Raw genomic sequence first — 24,169 nt, 5'->3', positions numbered from 1 at the left:
AAACATGGGCACCACATCCTCCTGACTAAAGACCAAAGGAATTGGCAGCTGGCACATCAGGAAAGGCTTCATCAATGCTGAAAGGTATATACATGTTTTACCCTTCTTAAATGACACCTTTCTTAAAAGACCCTCCATATTTTGCATGGCTTTGTCGGAGAAGAGTCCGGATGCCGACCCTGCCTGCCTGCACTCAGGACCCTCACCAACTGAGAACATCTGGAGCATCATGAAATGAAAGATGAGACAAAGAAGAAGAAGAAGCCAGGACTAGGGATGGGTACCGGTGTCCGGTGCCATGATGGCAACGGTTCTGACATAAACGGTAGTAACCAGACCGAAAAGCAGCGCACATTTCGGTGCTTTATTTCGGTGCTTTTTTTTTCCTGAGCCAATTCTAGCCAATCATTTTACGTTTCCGAGGATAGTAGGCGGGCCCAGGTACGTACGTTCTTTTAGAGCAGAGCTACAGATTAAAAATGCCCAAGGCGAAGCGATCAAAAGTCTGGGTGTACTTCACAGCAAAAGATGCAAACTCAGCAGCCTGCAACAAGTGCTTTAAGCTGATACTGTGATACTGTCAAAGGAGGTAACACCTCAAATCTGATGAAACACCTGGCGACGCATAGCGTTTTTTTTTAAAAGCCGAGAAATGCTTGATAGCTTGCTGCGAGACCTCACACTGTGCACATCTACTGCGGGTGTGGTGCCTGTTATCGGACCTGGAGTTAGCAACATCCCCCAAAAACCCGAAGAGTAGAGTCCTGGCCCCTAGCCCTGTCAGCGTAGCAGAAATGATGACGGATGATGATGGCAGCAGCAGCCGTTCTCCTCTGCGTGAGTAGCTTCATGTTGTTCGTGTGTAATTAACGTTGAATACGCTAACCATATTATTACATTAATGCATGTAAGGTGAACTAGCAAACACCGTCGTAGTTACATGCGGCTGTCTTCTTGTTTGATGGCAGATACTCCCTTCACCCTGGCCAAAAAGGCTAAAATGACCAAAGAAAAAGTGGAAAACAGTTAAACATGAGAGGTTTTTGGACAAAGTTTGTGTTTTTTCCATTGTTTAAGCACTGCTTCCAGCCAAGAGTGAGACCATATATGCCCTATAGCTGCAGAAAAGGCTAACATTGTTATCTTTTTACAAAAAAACCAGCTGAACATGAGAGGTTTTTGGACCAATTTTGTGTTCTCCATTCTTTAAGCACCGGTTTGAGCACCGTTTAAGCACCGGCACCGTTTCAAAAGTACCGGTTTGGCACCGGTATCGGATAAAACCTAAACGATACCCATCCCTAGCCAGGACAGCTGAGCAGCTAGAATCCTCTATCAACAACATCCCTCTCCCTCCTCAACTCACAGACATTTACAGACCGATGTTGAAAGCAGAGGGATGCACAGTCGAAACAACTCTTGGAGACATGTTGCTGCCATTAAACTCACAGTGAGCAAAACCTTGTTGCAAAATAGTGTCACGGTCCCCGTGTCTCTCTGGTTGGCTCACGCTGGCTACAGGTTTTGTTGTTGTTGTTCTTTTTTGTTTTTTGTTTTCTTTGTCTCTCCTCCTCCTCCTCTCTGCCTGGGTGGAGCTGGTTACGGGTTCTCGCTCTTGGCCCACGCACCTGTGTGATTGTCTCCACCTGCTGTTGATCTGGCTGATTTCCCCAGCTGCTATTTAAGGCAGTGGCACAGAGCAGCTCACTGCTGGAACGTTGAACCTCCTGAGTTCGTGCTCTCGGCATTGTCAAAAGAAATCCCTGTATGTATTTTGCTGTGAAACTAACGTTGAATTCTGTGTGTAGATATCCCTCTTCTGGACCAAATCACGGGACCTGCCCGGGTGTGGCTGCGTGTGTGGAGTTTTGGAGCAAGTGCGGCTGAAGAGGAGTGCGTGTGTGCGGAGGAGCTGTGGTGGTGACTGTGTGGAAGAGGAAGTGTATGTGTGGATTCCCCCCCTTCACTCCCTGGAGCCCTGGACCCCCCCTCCCAACTCACTGTACATGTATATAGCACTGAGGTGATCCCCTGTTGTAAATAAATAATCTCCTTTTGTTCACAAAGAAAGAACTGTCTGCGCGTGAGTCCGTCCAGTAGCCATGACAAATAGAACATTTTCTCAGTGTAAATATATGATTATAACAGCCTGCGACAGACTGGACTGAAACTGGACAAGCGCAGGACAAAATAACTGGCAGGTCTAAGACTTTCTACAGCAGATGATCAGTATCTGAAAGTCATGTCTTTAAGAAACAGGAAAAATCCTGTTTCTTAAAGACATGACTTTAGGTCATTTGCACAGAACATTTCTGATGAGGCTTCAGTGAACAGGAGCAGATCAGAAATGTTCTCAGTGGAGGGGCGTTTATCAAGAAGCCATTTTTAATGAAGGGAAACAGGAAGAAAAGGCTGAGGTACCCTACATTACACAAGAACTGAACTGAAAACCAGTGGCAACAGTTCTGATGGAGTGATCAACCCAAATTAGATTTTTTTAGTATGAGTTAGAATGGAAGAAAGTGATTCTGTGGACACGTGTCCTTTATACACACTGAGAGTTTAGATCAGGAGTATCTGTAACTCACTGATTGTCATGTGTGTGCCACCTCTGTGGGAGCCAGAATTCTGGCTGGCTTTAGGGGATCAAATACTTCAATATTTCATTCAGTGACATGCAAATCAGTATAGAACTTTTATGTAATGTTTTTTCTGGATTTTTGGTCCATATTCTGTTCTCTCCATTAAAATGACTCTACCATAAAAGGGAAGTAAAAAAAAAGGGAGTGTTCATTTTTTTGTAAGTGAGCAAACTTACAAATTCAGCAGGAAATTACAGAATGATTTCCCTGAGTGTATGTACAGAGGAGGGCAGGACAGAGGGTCCAACAGTGAGTGTCTGCAGTAAAACACGGTGGAGGCTCTGTCATGGTTTGGGCTGCATTTCAGCCAGTGGTGTTCGACATCTTGTCAAAATCGATGGAATTATGAATGCAGAAGAGTACCAACAGATTTTGATCCACCGTGTAAAAACATCTGTAAAGAATCTGACTGACAGCATCTTCATTTTACGACAATGTAAATACAACAATGATCCCAAACATACTGTAAATATAGTAAACGCATTCCTGGAAAGAAAAAGACAAAGTGGAACAACATCAGTTATGGACTGGCCTCCCCCGGACCCTGGACATCAACGTTATTGAAGCAGTGAGGTCTTAACAGAACAAAACAAAAGGAAGGCAACATTCAAAGAAGAGCTTTGAATGTGTTCAATGAAGCTTGAAGAACTTCCTGAAGACTAATTACAGAAATGACAGAAAGCTGCCTCAGAGAGTTCAGACTGTGCTGAAGGTCAAAGGTGCTCATACCAAATACTGAGTCTGAAGCTCATTAGAAGTGTACAAACTCTGTTTTTACACACAGTGGAACACCATCAGTCATGGACTGGCCTCCCCCGGACCCCGGAACATGCATATATTTACATGGACGCTCGCTCATGTTTATAAATCACTGCACAGATTTCCTAACAAAATATAAAGAAATGAGGCGTGGCTCAAGACTTTTGCACAGCACTGTATATAAAGTACAAATATGGAGCTAAGACATGAGTGACTCTGCAGGACTCTCAGCCATCAAATCACCAGCTGTTTCCTACCTTAATCAACAGCACATCCACAGTGGGCTCTCCTTTGGCACAGAAGCTGTACCTTCGCCTGTGCCTCTCATACATGCTGCCAGTTTCACCCTCAGCTGCTAACAATCCAGGTCTCACACACATGCTGACAGCGAGACATACTGCAGGCAAAAGCTCAGCTATCGCCCCGTTCTCCACTGTCTGTCCCGACTGCAAATCTGTCACAGCAGCAATGATGGAAACAGCCAAGGGAGGAGTACGAAGGAAAAAGGTCCAACTGGAACTTTGTGTAGTTACAGGCAGCTGATTTACTTGAGGTGAAACGAGAAAACTTCACAAAACAAGAAAACAGTTAGTGTATCCAATTAGCGACATAAGAAGAGGGAATCAAAACCAAATCCACTTAAACAAACGGTGAAAGAACAGCTAATGCAGATCAGTGTGCTCCTACTCAGAGTAATCCTCTACAGCCTGCGAGCTCTGACGAGGAGGCTTCCTGCACACATCTGTTTATAACACCAGCCCCCTCTCCATCCCTCCTATCCACCCTCTTCCTTTTTCCTTCACCGCCTTCTTCCCTCTCTCTCTGTCCACTCCCTCCATCAAAGGAGCCAAATAAGAGCAGCAGAAGTGGATAAATAGTAACTATGCCCTGTGCTGAGTGATAATGTCATACGTGCTGCTGCACCCACATGCACAATCGCTGCCACATCAGGGTGACGTAAACATGGAAAACAGACACCTGCAGTTAATGCCACTGTAAATGGATGAGAGGAGGAGTACACCAGGGACAGGCCGCCAATCTGTTGCAAGGCTAACACAAAAAGACACACAACCATTCACACGTACTGGACATTTTCAATCACAGTTAACCCACATATGTACACACAGAGCACACAAACAGGCTTGACATCAGAGCACTCGCTCAACACTGCACCAGCACACAGTTCTCGTGCTGAAGTTACAAAAATAAAGAAATCAAATTCATTTCTGGCATGCCTCATATTTTCAGTATTTGGTTTTTCACACTACAGTTCCCACAATGCTTTGGCAAAAAATGTGCAGTATAATGGATAAGTTGGTTGAAAAACAACACGTGTGTGTGTGTGTGTGTGTGTGTGCGCGCGTGTGTTGCTGATAAGATGATGAAAGTCATTTTTAATAAATTAAAGAACTCTCTCAACAACACAGAGCTAACTTATAGTCAGTAAGTGCAAGAAATCAGCACAACCTGTGACCAATCAGCAGCACACAAACACAGCAGTAACCACGGTAACAGCCGAACACCACCCAGCTCTGACAGAGTGAGAGACGGTCACATCTGGATCTTTTTATACCTACTGAAACCACACGGGGGCAACAAAGAATACCCGAAAATGAGTGAGTTCCTACAGACACACACACTGCGGCAGACAGCACACAAAGACAACACAGGGTTCAATTTTCAATTGAATTCAGTTTTATTTATATAACGCCAAATCACAACAGCAGCCACCTCCAGGTGCTTTATACTGTTAGGTATAGAACCTACAGTAACACAGAGAAACCCCAACAATCAGACAACCCACTATGAGCAAGTGCTTTGGTGATAGTGGGAAGGAAAAACTCCCTTTTAACAGGAAGAAACCTCCAGCAAAACCAGACTCAGGGAAGAGGAAGACAGGAAGACTTGTTGCAGGAATAGCTTCAAGCTTAGCAAAAGCGGTGCACTACAGAACTAGATCAACCCGAGACAGTGATGAAACTCATGTCCTCTGGATGCAGAGAGCACTCCCATCACCACAGAAAAGCTTCCTCATGGAATAAAGGTGATAAAGATGGTCGCTTCACTACAGGGTTCAGAGAGTCAGGATTTTCCTTTAATTTGTCACTGACCTGTACGTGTAAGATGTGAGACTGTATCAGCTCTGGCCTGACTGCACCAACAGATCAAACAAAAACTAACTCAAATGTGGACACAGTGGAATCCGGGATCCTTTAGAAAGTTGCACAAACATGATTCAATAACTGATTTCAAAGTCCTATGATCAGTTTTATGGAAAATAGATAAAAGAACAAAGTGGCAAACATCTGAATCAAACACATGGAAATCCAGCAGTTTCTCTAAGACTCCAAACTTGACCTGCTCAGCATCTTCTCAACAAGGTAGCAAAGTTTTACATGAAAGTGAATGAAGCAGGGTCTCCTGTACCGCTCTGTGTACTGTACCTCCCTCTTCTGTCCCTCCCTGACTCTGACATTACACTGCAAACACCCCAGGGTCAGGTCTCAAGGTTCCCATGCCTCCCACTGTGACCTGCAGCTCTACGATACCAAACAGTGCGTCATCAGGAGTCATTAGAGAAGGCCTGGCCTGCTCTGATCTAACCCCAAAACCACAGAGAGCAAAACTAAACTAATGCACTGCAGGAAGGAGAGGGGAGGTGGGCTCGCGGGACCTGAGTGTGGCACTGAGCTGGTGTATTTGCCTTAGCTGCTCGGTCTGGGTGCTCCCTTGTCTGCTCTGTCAAAAAACAGGGTTTTAAGGGGGTGGAGCCTTAACTTACTCTCCAGAAAGTCTCAGTACTTCAGTCCTGCAAGAGCCTGCAATGATCACATCACATCTGGACAGCTGCTTCGCAAATCGTTGACAGGTTCAGTGTGTGCAGGTGAGACAATAGGACAGACTTGCCTGTGACATCATGAAACAGTCACTCCATTGAACAGCAGCTCACCTGCAGAGTATGTGCGCTGTCCCAGCCTCTCTGCTCCTGCTCTGCTGCTCCTGCACACAACAGAAAATACCATCAGGTTAGCGTGGACACTCACCGGCTTCGACAAACGCATCAGCCAGCTACAATATCATCCACAATACACAGAGCACAGCTAAATTTAGAGGGTGGTGAATCAGTGATGAGAACAACAACATGAGGTGGTAGGATCAAACAGGCCAGTCATTGCACACACATTAACTCCAAAGCCTCTGAAAACAAGGAAGTGATGTCATTGTTCCAGGAAGAGCAAACACTTCACTGGAAAGTGATCAAGGTGTGTGTTTTGTATGTAAGGAACAAAACTGCAGTGGTAGGCACACGTAAAGGCTAGGTTTTCTCTGTCTTAGCAGGGCGGAATTATTAGCCTGGGCCTCTGTCAGCTAGCTCTGGTGCTAATGCTAGCTGGGCCTTAGCACTGGTCAGGTATGTTTTTAAAGTGCGAGTGCTTGTATTAACTTAGCGTTGAATAGTATAATAATGGTTTAATGTCCCGCTGTCCTTCGTGTCCTTTGCTCAATGGATCAGAATCTGGATTGGACACACACGGGAACAGAACTCATACCACAACCATATTTCCACCTACCTCTAGTTTTGCAGTTAACTGTTATGATGTTATGATGTTGATTACATCATCACGTTTCCTGGATACAATGCAAAATATAAACAGTGCCTCCGAAACCAAAAAAAAGCTAATGCTTACCAACGCCGCCACCATCACAGCACACACACACACACACACACACACACACACACACACACACACACACACACACACCTTTCTTGGCCTGCTTCCACTCAGTCTCATTACGAATGAAGGAATGTCGTGACTGATGCGTTCCAGTCACTCCTTCATCAGACCTGGAGAGAACTATGGAAGACTCATGCGACAGCTCTGTCCTACACTAACTTATCTTTTCAAAGCATAACTAGACCACAGACACACTCTTCAAAAGTAAGAAAGAATTTTAAAGAACATTTATCTCTGTCTAAAGAATGTGCAATGAGATATTTTGCTATGACGATTCTGTTGAAGCAAAGGAAGAGGTTTGTGGGGGAGTGGAGGATGAATGATGGTGCACAGGAAGGTGACGAGGACAGGAAATAAAAGAGATCAAAGTGACAATAAGAGACATGAACAAAGATGTGTGTGTGTGTGTGTGTGGGTGTTAGATTGAGTTACCTGTGTGGGATGTCTCCTCCACTGTGAGCTTCTCCACTTCTCCTCCTTTCTCCACCGTATCCAGCCCTTCAAACACACCATCCTTGGGGTTCACACAGACACAGTCATGAGCTTCTCTTTGGTTTTTGCCACCTTCAGCTTCAGGAGGGCTTGCAGTAAGACTATTGCCGTTTGCTGATGACAGAAGTTCAGCTGATTCCACAGGAGCAGTCGTTTCCTGTGGAGTGGGACTAGCTAGGGAAGCTGGGTTACTGGGGGTAACAGGAAGTGCTAAACTACTCTGATGTGGCATTATAGCCAGCTGTGGCTGGCTCTCCTTTCCTGGAGTGTGAGAGTGTGAGGCTGACAGGTCTGGGAAACCGTCTGCACAGTACTCACTATCTTCTGATCTATCCTGCCACTCAGCATCTCTGCACTCCACAGAGTGACCGGTGTCTTGATCGGGGATCTCTCTTGTTTGAAAGTGCTGCTGTCCATCTCCCTCTTCAGGACAGGCAGCCTGATCTTTGGGGTCTCTGTGCTCTGTTAGCAGTGGATTCTGACAGTGGGACTGGCTCTCTCCGTCTGCCTCAGCTGTCATCACCTCTGGCAAAGGTTTGTTATCTTCTTCTTTAGGTGGTGAGTATTTAAAGACTTTGCTGTGCAGACTTTCTTTTTGAATTTCTTCTTTGGGATGTTTTGGTAACTGAAGAGCGTCAGCAAATGAAGGCAGGTCACTGTTAGCCTGATCGTCTGTAGTAGTTATACAAGATATCTCTGCAGAAGGTGCTTCCTCTGCTGTGTGAACACACGCTTCTCCTATAGAGGTGATGTGGTTAGTGAGGTGAGAGTGAGAGTGTGCTGCAGGCTGGTTTTCTGTGTCAGCTCTGGCGATCAGCTGTGGAGACAGCTGTGAGCACTGAGCCGTGCTGAGGCTGACTGCACCGCTCCCCTGTGCTAATGATGGACTGATTCCTGCTTCTCTGCCAGCACACACTTGACTCTCTGACATACTGTCTACTAAATGTTGGCTCACTTCTATGCTAACCACTGCTGATGCTATTGCTACTGCTACAACAGCTACTGCTGCAGCAACCAGGTCTTCATCATAGTTCTGCTTCACCACTCGCCCTTGCTCCATAGAACACGCCTCTGTGGCACTGTCCTCGTCGCCACTCTGGCTTCTTTCCTCAACTCCTCCCTCTACGCCCACCCGCATGTTATGTCTCATTTTCTCCGTGTTCAGCTGACCTCTCAGCATCTCAGGGGCCAAACAATGCTCTAAATATTCCCTCGCAGTGCTCTCAGTGCTTCCTTCCCGAATGTGAAGGGGAGCAACATCCGCTCTATCGTCAGCTGGTACAAAAGCAGCTTCTGTGGGACGCACAGATTCAACAAGTCCTGCTGGTGTTCCTGTGGGATCCACAGAGTGTCCTGGCTTTTCCTCCCTGAGCTCTGTATCCTCCGACTGTTTAACAAATTCCTTTGGATACTTGGAGTTCGCTAACCCGATCTGGATCCCAGATTCTGTGGCTGTACAAGTAACGGTCAGATCCTCGTTTGGTGGCAGAGCCTTAAGATCAGCATTATCCGGTGCTGGCTGGACAGGAATGGCAGGCATCTGTGATTCCAGCTCTCCAGGGTCACGTCCTTGTGTTGCCTCCGGCTGCACAGTTGTATTTGTCTTTATGTCCACTGTACTGACGTCTGCTTCACCGAGTTCTGAAGCGATGAAGACTGAGCTCACGGTCTCATCCTTTGATGAGTCGTTGCTTCTTTCTGTGTGTGAAGCTGTAACTGGAGTGGAGTGTGCTGTTAGATGCTCAGCGTGACTGAGCTCTTCAGCCATGAAACCACAGTCTGAGCTTGTAACATCACCGCCAGCTCCACAAGCGCTGCGGGCCTGGATCTCCGTGTGGCCGGGTAGGTGCATGGCATCGTCATCAGCTTCCTGCTTCCAGGCCGGCTCAGAATCAGGGAGGCAGCAACCGTCTGTCCTCCCAGTCTGTGTCTGTGACTGGATGCCGGGCTCTGTTGCTTGTTGGCTTTCTGTCTGAATCTCTGTGTAACCCTGAGATTCTGTACTGGAGCAGGAGCTAAGTTTGGCTTCTCCACCTCCTCTCTTCCCCCTCTTTTTTCTCCTCCGTTTTTTGCTCGTTGCTAGTTTTTCTCCTCCCTCTTCAGCGCCTGCCGTTTCACAAATCCTTCTGCTGAAACTTGTCTCTCTGTTACTGGCCTCTTCTCTGTCTCCTTCCACTCCTGCCTTCTTCCAGTCTGACCTAACTTCCTCCTCTGGCTGCACTTCCCGTCTTTGTGCGTGTGGCCCATGTGACAGTGCTGGCAGGTTTCCAGCAGCATGTGACTGACTAGGGGCTGCAGACAGCGCCTGCTCTAACAGCTGTGGAGAACTAAGACCTAAAACTTGAGGTGAGCTCGTATCGCAGTTTCTCTTCTCTGTCACTCCCTGCTCCTGCTGTCCGGGGATTCTCTCACCCGTGGTGCCACTGTCGTACCAGACTGACTGCGAGTTCACTTCTGTTCTCCTGGAATCTTCACTGGAAACTTGTTCGAAGTTTTCTTCCTCATACCAGGTGGTTTTTCCTGCTGCTTCTGGTCCCATTCTGCTTCCGGTCCAACCTCCATCCCGCCATAGCACTCTCCTACCTTTCCTTTCAGCGTGTGTGGACTCAGGGCTGGCTCCCGTGTCAGATGAAGGACTTTTCTTAATAGTGCCGACTGGGCTTGGCTCCTCTTGCTCTGTCTGACTGTCCTGGGACTGCTCCTGACCCATGGCCACTGAAAGGAGACGAGGAGATTAGGGACTGCAGAACAAACAGGTCTATCATGGCTTAACTCTTAACTCTTACTCATCAAATGGATTACTCTGATCTGGATCACACACCCAGCGCAGACATTACACACCACAGCTGCATGCCGAACACATGAAACAGCCCCTGACCTGCCAGCTCAGGTCTGTGATGTCAGATAGAGCGGTTAATAGTTTGTTGAACCCCGCCTAAAACAGACACACTGCATCTGCAGCGGTGAGAACAGGCCGGACACAGACTACCTGCAAAGCTGTGATAAACCGCAACTTCAGACAGAGGCGAGCAGACTGATGATGAGCTGGGATGGATTTCTGACTGACCTGCTGAACCTCATTTTCCTTTTTTCATGTATCTCAGACTGCAGCGGGTTTTTGTCTTTAGTGATGACAACACAATCCCTACACAGCAACAACACCTTCAGCTCTGTGGAGTCTGATCTTACTGCTCATCATGTCTCTACCTGAGCAAGCTGTTTGCAGAGGAAACAGGACCAAACACACACACCTCAGAAAAAAACCTCATAAACATGAAAAAGCTCAGACACTGTGTTTGTATGCACGTTTTCATCAAATAGCAGTTTGCACAGATGCACAGATGTCTCGTTTGTTACTCTTTGAGTCTTTAAGTAACTGAACAGCCAGAAACTCACAAGCTCATCCTTCCTTTTCTTCTTCTCTCTGCACAGCCTGCACTTCTTGTTAAAGAGCGTTTCGTTGCCTACACCTCAGACGACGCACAGCACAATAAAGTTGTGTATTCAGTTACAGGACGTACCTGTCCCATCTGCAGCTGATTCCACTGTGATTTCTGCGCTGACACTTTGTGTGTCTCTTCCTGTCTTTGACACCAGCTTACGCATCGGCAGCTCCACTTCCTGTTTCTGGCCTTCCTGTTTATCTACGACACTGGCCGTAGGCAAGGCAACCACTTTCCTGCCAGCACACTTCCTTTCAACACCTGGTCCCAATACTGGCCTTATGGGTGATGGAGTTTCTTGTGTTCCTCCGACATTAGTCACAGTCGCCACTGCTCGTTGTCTTGGTGAGAGAGTTCCACTTCCTGTTGCCGTGCGGGGCCTCCGTGCACTTTCTCGGTTCTGGTTTCCTGAAGACTCTGCTGCAGGTCTTGTGACTTTGGCGGTTCTCTTTTTGTTTTTCTTGTTCCTCCCAGTGCGGGCAGCTGCTCTGCCCTGGTGTTCCCACCCTTTTTCCTCTCTTTGACAAAGACCTCCACTGGTACAGGATGTTTGACTGACAGCAGCAGAGTCGTCCCCTTGTGTTCTCTCCTCCAGCGAGGGGAAGCCTGAACTCTGAAAAAAGGAACAGAAATACAAATGAATCATATATGGAAACATGCAGAAATGACCCACTAAGCAGTTTAGCACATCGTTTGTTCAGCATGCGTGAAAGCTGTCAGACAACATTAGCAGATGGATGGATGTTACCTGAAAGGGTGATCGAAGCTAATCTCAAAACTAACAAAAGAGTGACGTACGGAAGAGCCGATCTGTCACAGCCATCAGTGCCTACAGCTGCTGGTAGTCATACAGTTCACCCACTCATTAAGGAAACGAAGGCTTCGCATGCCTACCACAGCAACCCACTGTATGTGGAACTGATCCCTACACTGCAAACAAGCCATCTTGGCTATTCACTCACATGTTCAGGCCAGCCATGAACTGGCAGGTGAGCTGCATAAAATAGGTTTAAAACCTGAAGAATAAAGGAGACACTTTTGGGAATTTTTGTTTCATTTGGCCTTCACTCCTCTGGCTGACAGACCTGCAGGAAACACCAGCTCACAGTCCAGCTTCTCACTCTTCTGGTCTGCCTGTGACACCTGCTGGCTGGGACAAAGTACTCTGTTACTTCAAGCTTTCCTGTAAGGTTTTCCACTGGGTGTCTTATTGTTTTATTCACCATCCTCATTACCACTTCAGATTTTTGTTACCGCTTCATGGAAACCATGACGCATGCCACATATGCCACACCTGTGCAGTATAAACAGCTTAATGCTCCTCTGCTGGTCACCTGTCTAGGATGGCTGGCTCTGCAGCACAGCCCATATTTATGCAAGCTCACTTTGTATCCTGGAAATGATGCATGTGTGAGCATGTTGAGCTCTGGGAGTTTCCCTTTAACAATGGCAAAGGTGTGTTTGACCTAATTATCCCATTGTCATATTACAGACACTGCTTAATAGCATCTGCACTCACCTAGTTACCCTATAAGAAGTTCCCACACACACACACACACACACACACACACACACACACACACACACACACACACACACACACACACACACACAGCTACGACAATTAGAATCTAAATACAATAATGAATGAAAGCCTCATGCAGCTACAAAGTAGCAAAGAAACAAGCCAAAGTCCATCAGCAGCCAGGAACAGGAAAGAGCTGTGACAGCGGAGGATGAAGCGGAGGAGCAGACATGCTGCACAGTACTGCTAAAAAACAGCAGCAGTCTTTCTGCACACTGTGGCTGTTGATGTTATCTACTCACCACAGTGTATTTGTGACCCTCCATCAGCCTCCTCAGCTCCATCACTTCCTCTGGTAAACAGCAGCGCCCCCTGCTGTCTGTCCCTGTGTCCCCCTCCCTCTGCAGGAGGAAGGTTAGCGTGTAGGTACCTACACTGGCATGGTACTGAAACACTTGACCTTTGGGGTAAACTTGCAGTGTCTCCTCAGCTTCCACTTGAACATCTGGGAGCGTTGCATAGCTGCAATGACAACGACAATGAGTTTTCTTGGTTTCTTCTCTGTAGTGCACGTGCACAGATCCAGATACCAGGATAACAGGAAACACAGAGAAATACAACCCCAGGGCTCCTACCTGCTCACAGGAATGATTAGAACAGAAAGTAAAGTCACAATGAGGGAGGAGCTGAATCAGGAAACTGTGCAAGAGCTCAAATAAAGACACACTTCACCTCCTGTCTCTGAGACACACAACTCATCCATTCCCTCCCTAAAGAGGAGGAGCCCTAACCATGCAGCCAGATCACATCACAGAGCTCAAAGCTACTGATACACACACAGACACACACACTTCGATGTGTTGTGCTCTTCTCAGTGACAAAATAAATGCCTCATGTTTCTGTGAACTCTGCCAGCTCCCTCCCTCTGATTCAAACACACAAACATTTTCCAGGAACTTGGAACGTTGCTGCTGGGACAGGATCTGATCTCTAACTCTCTAACAGGGGCCCAAACATGTTGTTATCATGTATATGTGTGTTTGTGTTTGGGAGAGCGGGGTCTTGCATCTACTGCTTGTCTCTTTCCTAGAACTGACTTTCTGACCCCAGCAACAGGAAATCACAATCACCTGCCCTCTGATGCCTGCTGCAGGTGTCTGTCTATTTTATATGCTGCTATTGTTGTTGTACATCCATCTGCAATACTGCCACCCACTGGGCTAGTATATATGTATTTAGTTCCGCTGTCCTGTGCAAAAATGACGCCCTGCTCTCTCATGAATGTGCTGGGGGATAAAAGTTCTGGGTACTCTGTGTGTTTGAACACAGCTATGAACACATCATTGTCACCACGGCTTATTGCCTCACAGCCACAATGGCACTCGTGCATACACTGTGGTAACTGTGGTCTGGAAAACAGATGTTTTGAAAACGAAAAACAGTAAGGTGGGGCAACGGCACAGTTTTAGGTGGGGTTTGCTTCCTCCGAACAGTCATTTAATGCAACGCTTCAGTTCACCTGCAGACAGCCAGCTGCAGTGTCTTGTCCTCATCGGTGACAGAGCTATGAGAGGCCTGGGTACACAGCAGCAAAAACACAGCACCAAACTGTGTCCTCAGCTGCTACAGTCTTTGCACCAGCTCTTTAGCAAAGCTGCTGAGGCTTTGAAAAGGGACCCAACACTTCATCCAAAGCATGAGCTAAAAACACTAACATCATCTCTAGCTAACATCTGTGGTGCTGCACATATTCACTGGATCCCTTTTAATATATTAGGAGCTTGTTAGCAGAGCTCAACAGGACAATAGGATTAGTGGCCGCACTGAAGACTGAGGGCAGCAGCGATAAACGCACTGACTGATCACAACACAGGACAAAACACACACTGTCCTGGTGCCTTCCAGCTCCCAATGGTGGCCATCGAAGTTTTCATGCTTTTAAAAGTACTAATAAAAATATGAATAATCTCCATATTTCTCTGACACTTAATGCAAACCAGATTTACTGAAGACAGTTCAATTTCAATTCAGTTTTATTCATATAGCATCAAATCACAGCAGCAGTTACCTCAACGTGCTCTGTATTGTAAAGACCCACAGAGAAACCCCAACAATCAAAAATCCCCATTTGAGCAAGCATTCGGCAGCAGTGGGAAGGAAAAACTCCCTTTTAACAGGAAGAACCCCTCAGGGAGGGGGAGCCAACTGGACCCCTGTTGTGTGCCAGAGTGTGTACAGAAGAGTGCAGAACGTTGTCATTGTGTTTCAGTTCTCAAGCTTCTTGATGAACTCCCCTGAGCTTTAACCTCAGTTAGCACCCGTTAATGAGCAGTACTCACTGTGTGAAGAGCTCCAGAAGTGGCTGCTTCCCTCTGCCCTTTGCAAGACATGCTGGAGCTGAACCCTGAGTGTTCGTCCTTCGCAATGCCTCCTTCCCTGCGGGCTGCTGCAGGAGGAATGCCGGTGCTGTCTTCAGACCATGACTGGCTGCGAGCTGCAGCAGGCTGGAGGGCTGCTGGTGCTCACACACAGCTGGAGAAGAAGAAACAAGAGAAAATCTGATGGTTGGATTCAACTGAAAACAGAACAGCTCCTGGTGGACAGAGAAGAACAGAGTACCACTGCGCAAGGGTGGCTGTAGCTCAGAAGGTAGAGCTCGTCATCTGCTAATTGGAAGGTTGGTGGTTTGATTCCTGGATGCTCCAATCTGTGTGCCAAATATCAGGCTGCGTGCCAAAGTTGGGCAACATAATAACAACCTCAAGTTGTTCTGTGAATGTTAGAAAGCACTCATATAGAAAAAAGTGCTTGGGTGAATGAGGCATTTTGTATAAAATGCTTTGAGTGCTCTGATAGAAAAGCACCATATAAAAGCCGGCCCATTTACCACTAACTCTGTAGCTTTAAGAGTCGTGTGTGTGATGAAATGTCTGAAAACAACAAGCAGAAATAGTGAAAAGGAAATGTATGTGGGTCATGTAGCAGTGCTTTGAGTCTGTTTTTGCTGCCAAACAGCAGCAAAAACAGGCTTGGCTCATATTTAGTGGACCTAAAAGGCTTCATGAAATGTTTAAAGCTTCGGTGGGCAGAAAAGTACAAACACTAAACCAATGCCGACTTAGACCGTAGTGAAGATTATAACAGCAACTTGGTGCTGACTGGAAGTCACGCAGCAGGACACGGCACTCCGCTCAACAGTGACGTTCAGTGTAAACAAGGAGAACAAGGGTGCTTTTGTCTCCATTCATTCAGACTTTCATTATTAAAGCTACAAAATCCAACGAACCATCTGACATGTGTTAGAGAAATCTCACTGTTAACGGCAAAGTTGAAGTATTTCGGTAGGAAGGTGGTTGAGTGATTCTGAAGAGTCCTTCGTGAGCTGTGTGTGACGTTTGAGGACCACTGCTGGTGCTGTAACACAGAAAAACCTGCTTGCTCTGCTTGTGTTTACTGTTATAAACAGAGACTTTTCCTTCTGGCAGAATGAAACGCAGACTGACTGAACACGACTCAAACCTCTGTTTGCATTCTCCTCAGCCTGCTCTTGTGACCTTTTATAGAAACAAGTCTAAAAGTTAAGCTTTATTATCCAGGTGGCCTCCAACTAGGCATTCACTGCAGTCCCCGAGTCCCTCTGGACAGTGTGTGTGCTGCTGGTGTTTGGATCATTTTAATGCAATTATCTATTAGATAATATAGTTTCAAGTGCAGTTAATTGTACTAACAGACCATAAGAAAAGGCTGTGCTTCAGTTTTGGTGGATGTTAGCAGTTATCTGTGATCCATTCATACAGCCCATGGATGCAGCTCATTAAAAATCTCCATCCTCTCGTCACAGTACGGAGACTTCTGGCCTCAAAATCAAGATGATACCATCTCAAGTTTTTAAAAAGGTAACTTCACAAACCCATGGCTGTGGCTACTCTAGGTCCATATCTTCTTCATAGGTTACCAATGAGCTGTGGGTGCAGATTATGGCCACAGGACTTTGTCAGTGGTGTCTGTGAAGTCGCACAGCACTGGGTGCGAGCCACCAACCACAATGGCACCTGCACACCACCACAGGGAGACATTCTGGACATGTCCAGCTGGGAGGAGAGCACAGGCAGACAAAGATTATGCTGCAGGGATTACATACCCCTTATAATCTGGAAGCACACGGGCTCCCCATGGAGAGGAAGGAACTTGTGGGTGGGACACCTGGTCTTCTTTGGTTAAGTGCTGTGTTGGTGCATACTGAGATAAAACCCCTGTCCTAAAAGGTGTATGAGGATCACAAGGTTCAGCTTCCTCAGACCGGCGTGGCTGCTAATCATACGTGTGTAGTGCATGTTTGCAGGTGGAACCAGATAAACCTTCATAATATCCTGCTAAATGTTCTGAAGCTGGGACACTGTGTTGTGGGTTCTGGCTCGGCACCTTGATGAATACAAAAAAAATTAAATAGCAAACCTTTAAAACGACACAATATGACAGTTCGACATAGCAGACGCCATCTGAGCTGGAAAAATCTGTCACAGTCTGAGAACTGAAGCTAACAAGGAAGAAGGAAGAAGACTGAGCCTGCTGGAGCATCCTGTACCCATCTGTTCTCAGCCTCTTCCAGGTGAGGCTGACCCTCACGGCAGTAGTTTGCACAGAAATCCACAGCAAAGGCATGCTCACTCACCAGGGCAGCTGCTCCAAAATGAGGAGACATCCATCTGTGTGTCGGGTCTGTGTGTGTCCGTCACTGTGACCGTTCCCTTCTGCACATCTGTGTGTGTGCTGCAGGGTGCTTGTGGTGCAGTCCTGTGGTGAGGCTGGCTGTCATGCTTCAGGGCCAGGCTCTCAGCTTCCTCTGGACTCTACCACACAAACAGAGGCACACTGCTCTGAGCACTTCTTGAGACATTTCTCCAAAACTCTCAATCTCTGAGTTTCCTTCCAAATACCAGCAGCTTCAGGACCCCTCTGTCTCTTCTTACTCACCTGCTCACGGTTCAGTAGGAATGCATATGTGTGCTGCACACCACACACTGCAGTCATCATTCAGATACACTACTACATGTTCTTCGTGAAACCTGTCAGCTGTCAACTCAAGTACATCTGCTCACATCTGCCTGTTTCCTCACAGCTCACAGATGCTTTTAAGTGTGTCACACATCTTTCTGCTGCTTAATCATCATTATTAAACATGATGAACAAAAAAAACATCACCCTCCATTGTGGAAACTGCGAACATGACCTGCAGCACACACTCATCACACACATGTCACAAAGGTGCCCCATGTTCTCAAACTGTGGAGATTATTTTATAATATATATATATTTTAAGAAATCCTTAACCAAGGATTCTGGATCCTGAAACTGAATTTGTACTAGGTTTTATCTTGCTTGACAAAGTATATTTGTTTTTACATCAGCCAATAGGCTACAGGTTTACTAGCATATCCTGGCTGCTTTGGAGCATTAGCCCAAGTCTTTCTCCCTTGGATGCTTACGAGCACCAACCCTTGTGTCTCATTTCTGAACTGTATCAGATCCAGTCATCCTAATATTCTGGCTCACTGTGTGGTGCTCTGAAGTAGTCTCAGTGCAGTACAGTTGTTAATATTGTCCCTTGATGGAGGTTTCAGTCAGGTACACTTGTGGCTGTGGATGGCAGTCATTAATAAATAATAATCATATTAGGAATAAAACTGGCTCATGTGTATGTCAGCACTGCAAACAGGCCTGCTGCCTCACAGTGCTGACTGCTTTCTTCAACATATGAAGACGTGTGCCGCTCTCTGCTGTCAGGCACGTACAATCCAAACTTTAACACTCTTGTGCTCATATTGGAAGTGATCAGCTGTTGCAGTAGTCTCATATCATTTCCATCCATCCCACCAGTCACATGACATCATGACAGGGCTGAACCAAAGGAGCTCTTTAATGTTACCTGTATGAAGGAGAAGGTCTGCTGAGAGTGCGTGTCCACTGATCCATCGGGGCGAGCTAAACACAGTGTCACCAAGACCTGTTCACACACATTATGGCCTACACACACACACACACACACACACACACACACACACACACACACACACACACACACACACACACACACAGTCAGTTTCTGGCAGGTGATCTACATGCAGAGAACCTGATACATGATGTGTGCTAATGTGTGATCTATGGGTGGAGTTGTCAGAAAGGAAACATGTTGGAGTTTCAACAACACATCAACAAAAGCATCAAAAGTATCACTCACTCACAAACAAGTTATCTACCTCAGTTCATCCATAAGACAATTAAAGAGCAAACAAATTCACCAAAGCATGAAGTATGAAAAACTGAGCAGAGTACAGGAGTCCACACTGTGAGTCTGTACAGATGGTCCCAGGCTCCAGATCCCAACATAACGGAGCTCAAGTCTGGATTAGTGGAACCAACACAGAACTGCTTCAGTGGATGGTGAAAGCAGGAGGGCTCTGTAGCAGCTCCACTCTGTGTGTGAACACACATACTTTCATCCACCTGCAAAACTTCTGCACTCTCTCCTCTGGCATTTCAAAACTCCACTAAACCAGGCGCGCGAGTGTGAGTGTGTGCATGCATGTGTACATGTGTGTGTGTGTGTGTGTGCGTGCGTGCGTGTGTTATACCTGGACACATGGCCTGCAGTTTGACATGACTCACTCGCAGTGTGCTGCTCACGTGCCTTTGTGTAGACCCAGAGAAAATCAGGTAAAAGTCTGCTTCCTTCTCTTCGTCCTCATCAAGCTGCACTGTCAGCACACAGTCTCCCTGACAGAAAACAGTGTCACAAACATGGCATCAGCAATTGACTGCAGCAATGCTCACAGATTGCTGAGAGTCAGCTAAGTAAACACTACCTCACATCAGCTACTCTATCACAGATGATAGATGGAAAAACGGACATATAAGCTTGAAAAACGCCTGTATGATGTTTTCAAATGGTATGGCCCCTGTGCTTCACAAAAGGAACCTCACTCGAAACAGAAATGATGGCATGTGACAGACCTGGGTCTGTGCCATCTGCTGACTCCTAGCATGTTTGGTAGCATATTTGCTAATCAGCCGGCTAGCTGGTGTTTAAAGTGCATTTGCCACACCAGGCAAATTTTATAAGACATTCTAGCTCCTTTACAGCTCATTATGATGCCTTATAAAGAACAACAGATACTTACATAAAGCAGAGCTTCCTGTGGATTCAGTTTCATGGTGTCAGACACTAGAAGAAGAGGCAAAGCAGAGATGTAACATTCACTGTGCCAGAGGAAATACACCAGGAAGTATACCAGATCTGCAACATGAAAGTTCTGTAACAGCTGAAGAGAAAAACAGTTATCTTTTCATGAAAATGACATGCTGCTAGGACGTGTTCGCTGACAAACTGTATTTTCATCATCATCCACACATTACATACATGCTTGATGAACATGTCTGCAAAGACTGTAACATCTTGCCTCCCTCTAACACACTGCTGCAGTTTTTATAGAGATGCGCCAACTGAAATTCTGAACCAACGCAGCACATAAAGGTATTTGCATTTAGTTTATTTTTTATTCTTCTTCTTCTGTGTTAAAAGCCTTATTATTCAGAGCCCAAGATCAAGGCAACACAGAGGAAAGTTGCTATATGCTGTATGACAGTGAACAAGACATCTACTCACTGATCCACACCATTAGAATCTACAGCAGTAAGATTGGAATGTCATTCGGACTGGAGAAATGTAGATGGTAGCAAAGGGAGGGAAGGTAATCAGAACTGAGGGGACTGTACCAACAGAAGGCAACACTGCAGACATTGACACAATCCAGCACATAACAGCAGGGTGCAAGATGCCAGGAGGGCAGGGCATACATGGAATGCCATAACCGAGGCCGGTATAGTATACAGAAACATCTGTGTCAAGTACGGCCTGGAAGTCAAAATGGGTGGTTGGGAATGACCGAAGTAAGATTCTGTGAGACTTCCAGATACAAACAGACAAACTGGTGATGGCTTACATTCTAGTCTAATCTAAATGAAGCTTAACACACACTTCCACGTCCTTTCCTTCAAGTGAACCATGCTGTATGTTCTGGAGTACTGAGATGTTTACTCAGCCTGACCTGATAAGAGGGTTATGTTCTTTTTTCCAGACGCAAACATTAAATAAGCAGTGGATTAATAGGAAGTGGAGCATGTGCGATATGTTCCTTCTGTGTGTGCGGAAAAAAGACTTTTCTACTTCAGCGTATTATTTTATCTGTTTGAAAAGAAAAACACTTTTTAGCTGTGAATGTTTTGTCTTTGGTTTTTAATATGAGCTTTTAGAGTGCTTCATACACTTCATTATTAGCAGTAGCTGAATTACTAGAATGAGCAGCAGTTTGAATGTCAGACTTAATAGGAGTGGCACTGTGACAGCAGCACCATAGTCTGGCACAGTCTGTCACTGTGCAGCAGCTGTGGAGGCGTGCAGGTGGACAGAGTGTTGCTCAGCACATGGCAAGAACTTGTTGCAGCTTTAACTTGACAATGTAGCAGTCTGCATGACTCACTTACTGTTCAAACCACACTTATTACTGACAAGTAACAGAGACACAAAGATGCATTCAGCTCTCATACATGCACTGATTTGGTCAGCCCTTTCACAGACAGGAAGCAGGAAGTCAGAACGAAACAGGGGAATCCTTACACACCCAAAGGACAAGACTATTTCTCTCAGACACACACACACACACACACACACAGTCTTTGTATAACAGAGCTTTTTAGAGCCTCTCATTCATGAACTACTTAACCAAGCTGTAAAGAATCCTGCTGACTACTCTGCACTCAAGACAGAAATCTGACTATTCGTCTGTGTAGCAAGGAGTCTTTTTCTCATTGGCTGGCCACAAACGCCAAGCTCTGTTTAACAGAATTTTAGATTAGCTTTTATCACAACTGTGCCCAACTTCTGAGAGTTGCAGTGAAGCTGCAACATAAAAGAGGACATCAGCAACACACACTTGCAGCTCTGCTGCATTTTTACATTCGATATTCAGTCTTGCTTGCAGTGATTAATGAGCTCTCACATTCCTGAGCTGAAGAGTTCTGCCCTGAGGCTGATTCATGCTTTCCACTCATGCCACTATACTCTGGTACCTTAGTGGCAGAGTTCTCCTTTGCTGAACATGAACATCTTTAAAGTCACTTTTAAACTGTTACTGAAGAAAGTAAATGACAGCCGTCTGTGCTTTCTATATAAAAGCAGCAAGCATTTCCTTAGCATGACAATTTGTGTGTCAATTAGAGACTTCATTCCAGGTTAGTGGGTAAAGAGGCTCGCTCAGTAGAGACTTCTAAGTGGCTAAACCGGATCCTCTTGTCTTTCTGCCTGCAAAGATAATCCTCACCCTCCCATGGATGTATGTATGCATCGTGTGAATGTGTGTATAAATCTGTGTGTGCCTGCTCACCCCCCCAATCCCACAGCAGGGGCTCATTAGACATCAGTCTGTTCACTGATTCTGCTCTGCGGCTGTCTAAGTACAGACTATCCGCTTTAATTCAAAGGGTTTAACAAAGAACTGAATACACTCTTTAGGAATTATGGCCATTTTTACAGTCTCCCATTTCCAGAGGCTCAAAAGTAAGTGGACAGTTGATGACAAACTGTTTCACGGCCCATAAAAGATCTGGAGTCAATCCACAAGTCTGTTCACTGAAACTCGCAGAATGATGGAGAGGAACTGTATGAAGAAGGAAGATTATAATCTGAAGCATCTACACGATCTGTCGGCATGGTGGAGGGAGCATTATGGTAAGGGCGTGTATGGCTGCCAGTGGAAGGGGGTCACTGGTGTTTATTGATGATGTGACTCCTGATAGAAGCAGCAGGATGAACTGTGAAGTGTACAGGGCAGCACTCTGCTCACATTTCGACTAATGCTGCAACACTGAGCAGAAAGAGGTTCACAGTGCAGATGATAACGATCCAAAACAAACTGCAAAAGCAACCCAAGAGTTTCTCAAGGCAAAGAAATGCAAAGATATTCTCGCAAGTCAGTCACCTGATCTCAACCCAAGTTGCTTTTAAAATACTGAAAACAGAATTGAAGAAGAAACACACACAAAAAGCATGGTTTTATTCTCAAAAAATTTAAACTGGATCCAGCATGTTGTAGATGATCATTTCTTTATAGTTATTTAGAACAATTTCTGCATTTTTCAGTCACCCCCAGACTTAATGGCCACTCGCTGATCCATTGCAGTGACATGTCAAGTAGACTATAATATAGAATTTAAATAACAAAAGAAAAAAAGGCAGACGAATCAGGTAATCTGTCTGTTCTCTGGTTTCTAGTGAAGTGTGGAACACTGGGAGCTGACCCAATTTTACAATCTGCACATTTGTGGATTTCATAAAGTCGAATTGGTCGGGTAGACAGACGCAGAGACGTTTTTCCATTTTGGTGGCTCGGGCTTTAGTAACTATTATTTTGTTTGTGTCTATTAATAAGTGTGGACATTAATAGAAAAGTCATAATGTCTGCTTTCATATCTCTTGGTAATATGGAGGTCTAACGCCTCAGTTTCAGATTGTGTTGGGTTAGGGTCAGAGGGCAACAGTGGGCTGTAGAAGGTTAAATACACTGTGCAGGTTTTTAATTATTTCACATGAGAGTTAAATGCTGTTCATTCGATTTCCTTTTTACACCTATTTCTACATTGGATCCGACTATGGACAGGTCACAGCAAAATCAGTCAAATAACAGATGGAGAAATTTTAGCTAAAGAAACAGACTTGTTATATATGTGTAAGAAAAAAATGGAACACTAAAAATTGGGGAAAAGCTGCTCATTTACCAAATAATAGCTTATCAGTGGACTTATCCTCATGAGGAGAAGTTTTAAATCCAATATGTTCCTCTTTTGAGTTCTTTGAGTTAGCACAAGACTCCCCAGATTGAAGAGGCTCTCCACAGGCACATTCGAGGGTATTCCTGTGTTTCATGGATAGAGTCTATCCTGAAAAAGTTCGGGATCCTCAAATATTCAATAACTTCAGTGTCTGAGTTAAAGGAAGCAGTATTCAGCTCTTCAAATATAAAGAAGTCATTTTCAGTGATGCTGCAGGCCGAAGTCTGTCACTAAAGCGCTGCATCTTACTGCTCATTGTGGGACAAATGATGACAGTCAGCACTTTAGTGCTTCTCTTCTTTTACAATGTGGAACTGTCGCGGACAACATAGGTTGTCCGTGAAAGTTGGCTGTGTTCAACACTAAGGCAGTATGACTTTAGAGAAAGTGCATTTATGCTGACCTCTGTACTATAGCTTTAGGCAGACTAGCTGTCATGGAAGAGCCTGAAACAGAATTTATACTGCTGCCACAATAGCACTTATCTTCACCAAACTCACAGTTCTGACTAAGAAATATTCCCGAAGAACCTGGTTCTCCCATTCAGTGATGACTTTAATGTCTACTCCACTGTACACAGCAGTCAGTTTTTGGATGGGAACATCACTGATATGGGATACTTGTCAGAGTACTTGATTACTAAAATAACCCACAGCTGCAGTTTTATATAAATGGCTGTAATTTGTC

At 45.5% G+C, this 24,169-nt stretch overlaps 1 protein-coding gene across 9 annotated transcripts in view; it reads right to left on the bottom strand.

Annotated features, from left to right (window-relative positions):
* Positions 1-24,169, bottom strand: part of LOC116319266 (A-kinase anchor protein 13-like) — a 63,672-nt gene that overhangs the window by 27,661 nt on the left and 11,842 nt on the right. For 8 of the 9 annotated variants that reach the window (XM_039614525.1, XM_039614527.1, XM_039614526.1 and 5 more), the window contains exons 2-10: positions 19,777-19,820; positions 19,231-19,372; positions 18,525-18,622; positions 17,271-17,448; positions 14,938-15,130; positions 12,901-13,120; positions 11,152-11,686; positions 7,571-10,345; positions 6,352-6,401 (exon numbers count right to left, since the gene is read on the bottom strand). In XM_039614525.1, coding sequence (XP_039470459.1) covers positions 6,352-6,401; positions 7,571-10,345; positions 11,152-11,686; positions 12,901-13,120; positions 14,938-15,130; positions 17,271-17,448; positions 18,525-18,622; positions 19,231-19,372; positions 19,777-19,809 — 4,224 coding nt within the window. In that variant the 5' untranslated portion in view covers positions 19,810-19,820. Of the gene's footprint in view, positions 1-6,351; positions 6,402-7,570; positions 10,346-11,026; positions 11,687-12,900; positions 13,121-14,937; positions 15,131-17,270; positions 17,449-18,524; positions 18,623-19,230; positions 19,373-19,776; positions 19,821-24,169 lie in introns of those variants that run through there. The other variant, XM_039614529.1, reaches the window with a different exon arrangement.

Source organism: Oreochromis aureus, linkage group 7, assembly GCF_013358895.1.
Source record: "Oreochromis aureus strain Israel breed Guangdong linkage group 7, ZZ_aureus, whole genome shotgun sequence".
Taxonomy (NCBI): Eukaryota; Metazoa; Chordata; class Actinopteri; order Cichliformes; family Cichlidae; genus Oreochromis; species Oreochromis aureus.
The sequence above is the reverse complement of the archived record's forward strand: the minus strand, read 5'-3'. Positions and strand labels throughout refer to the sequence as shown.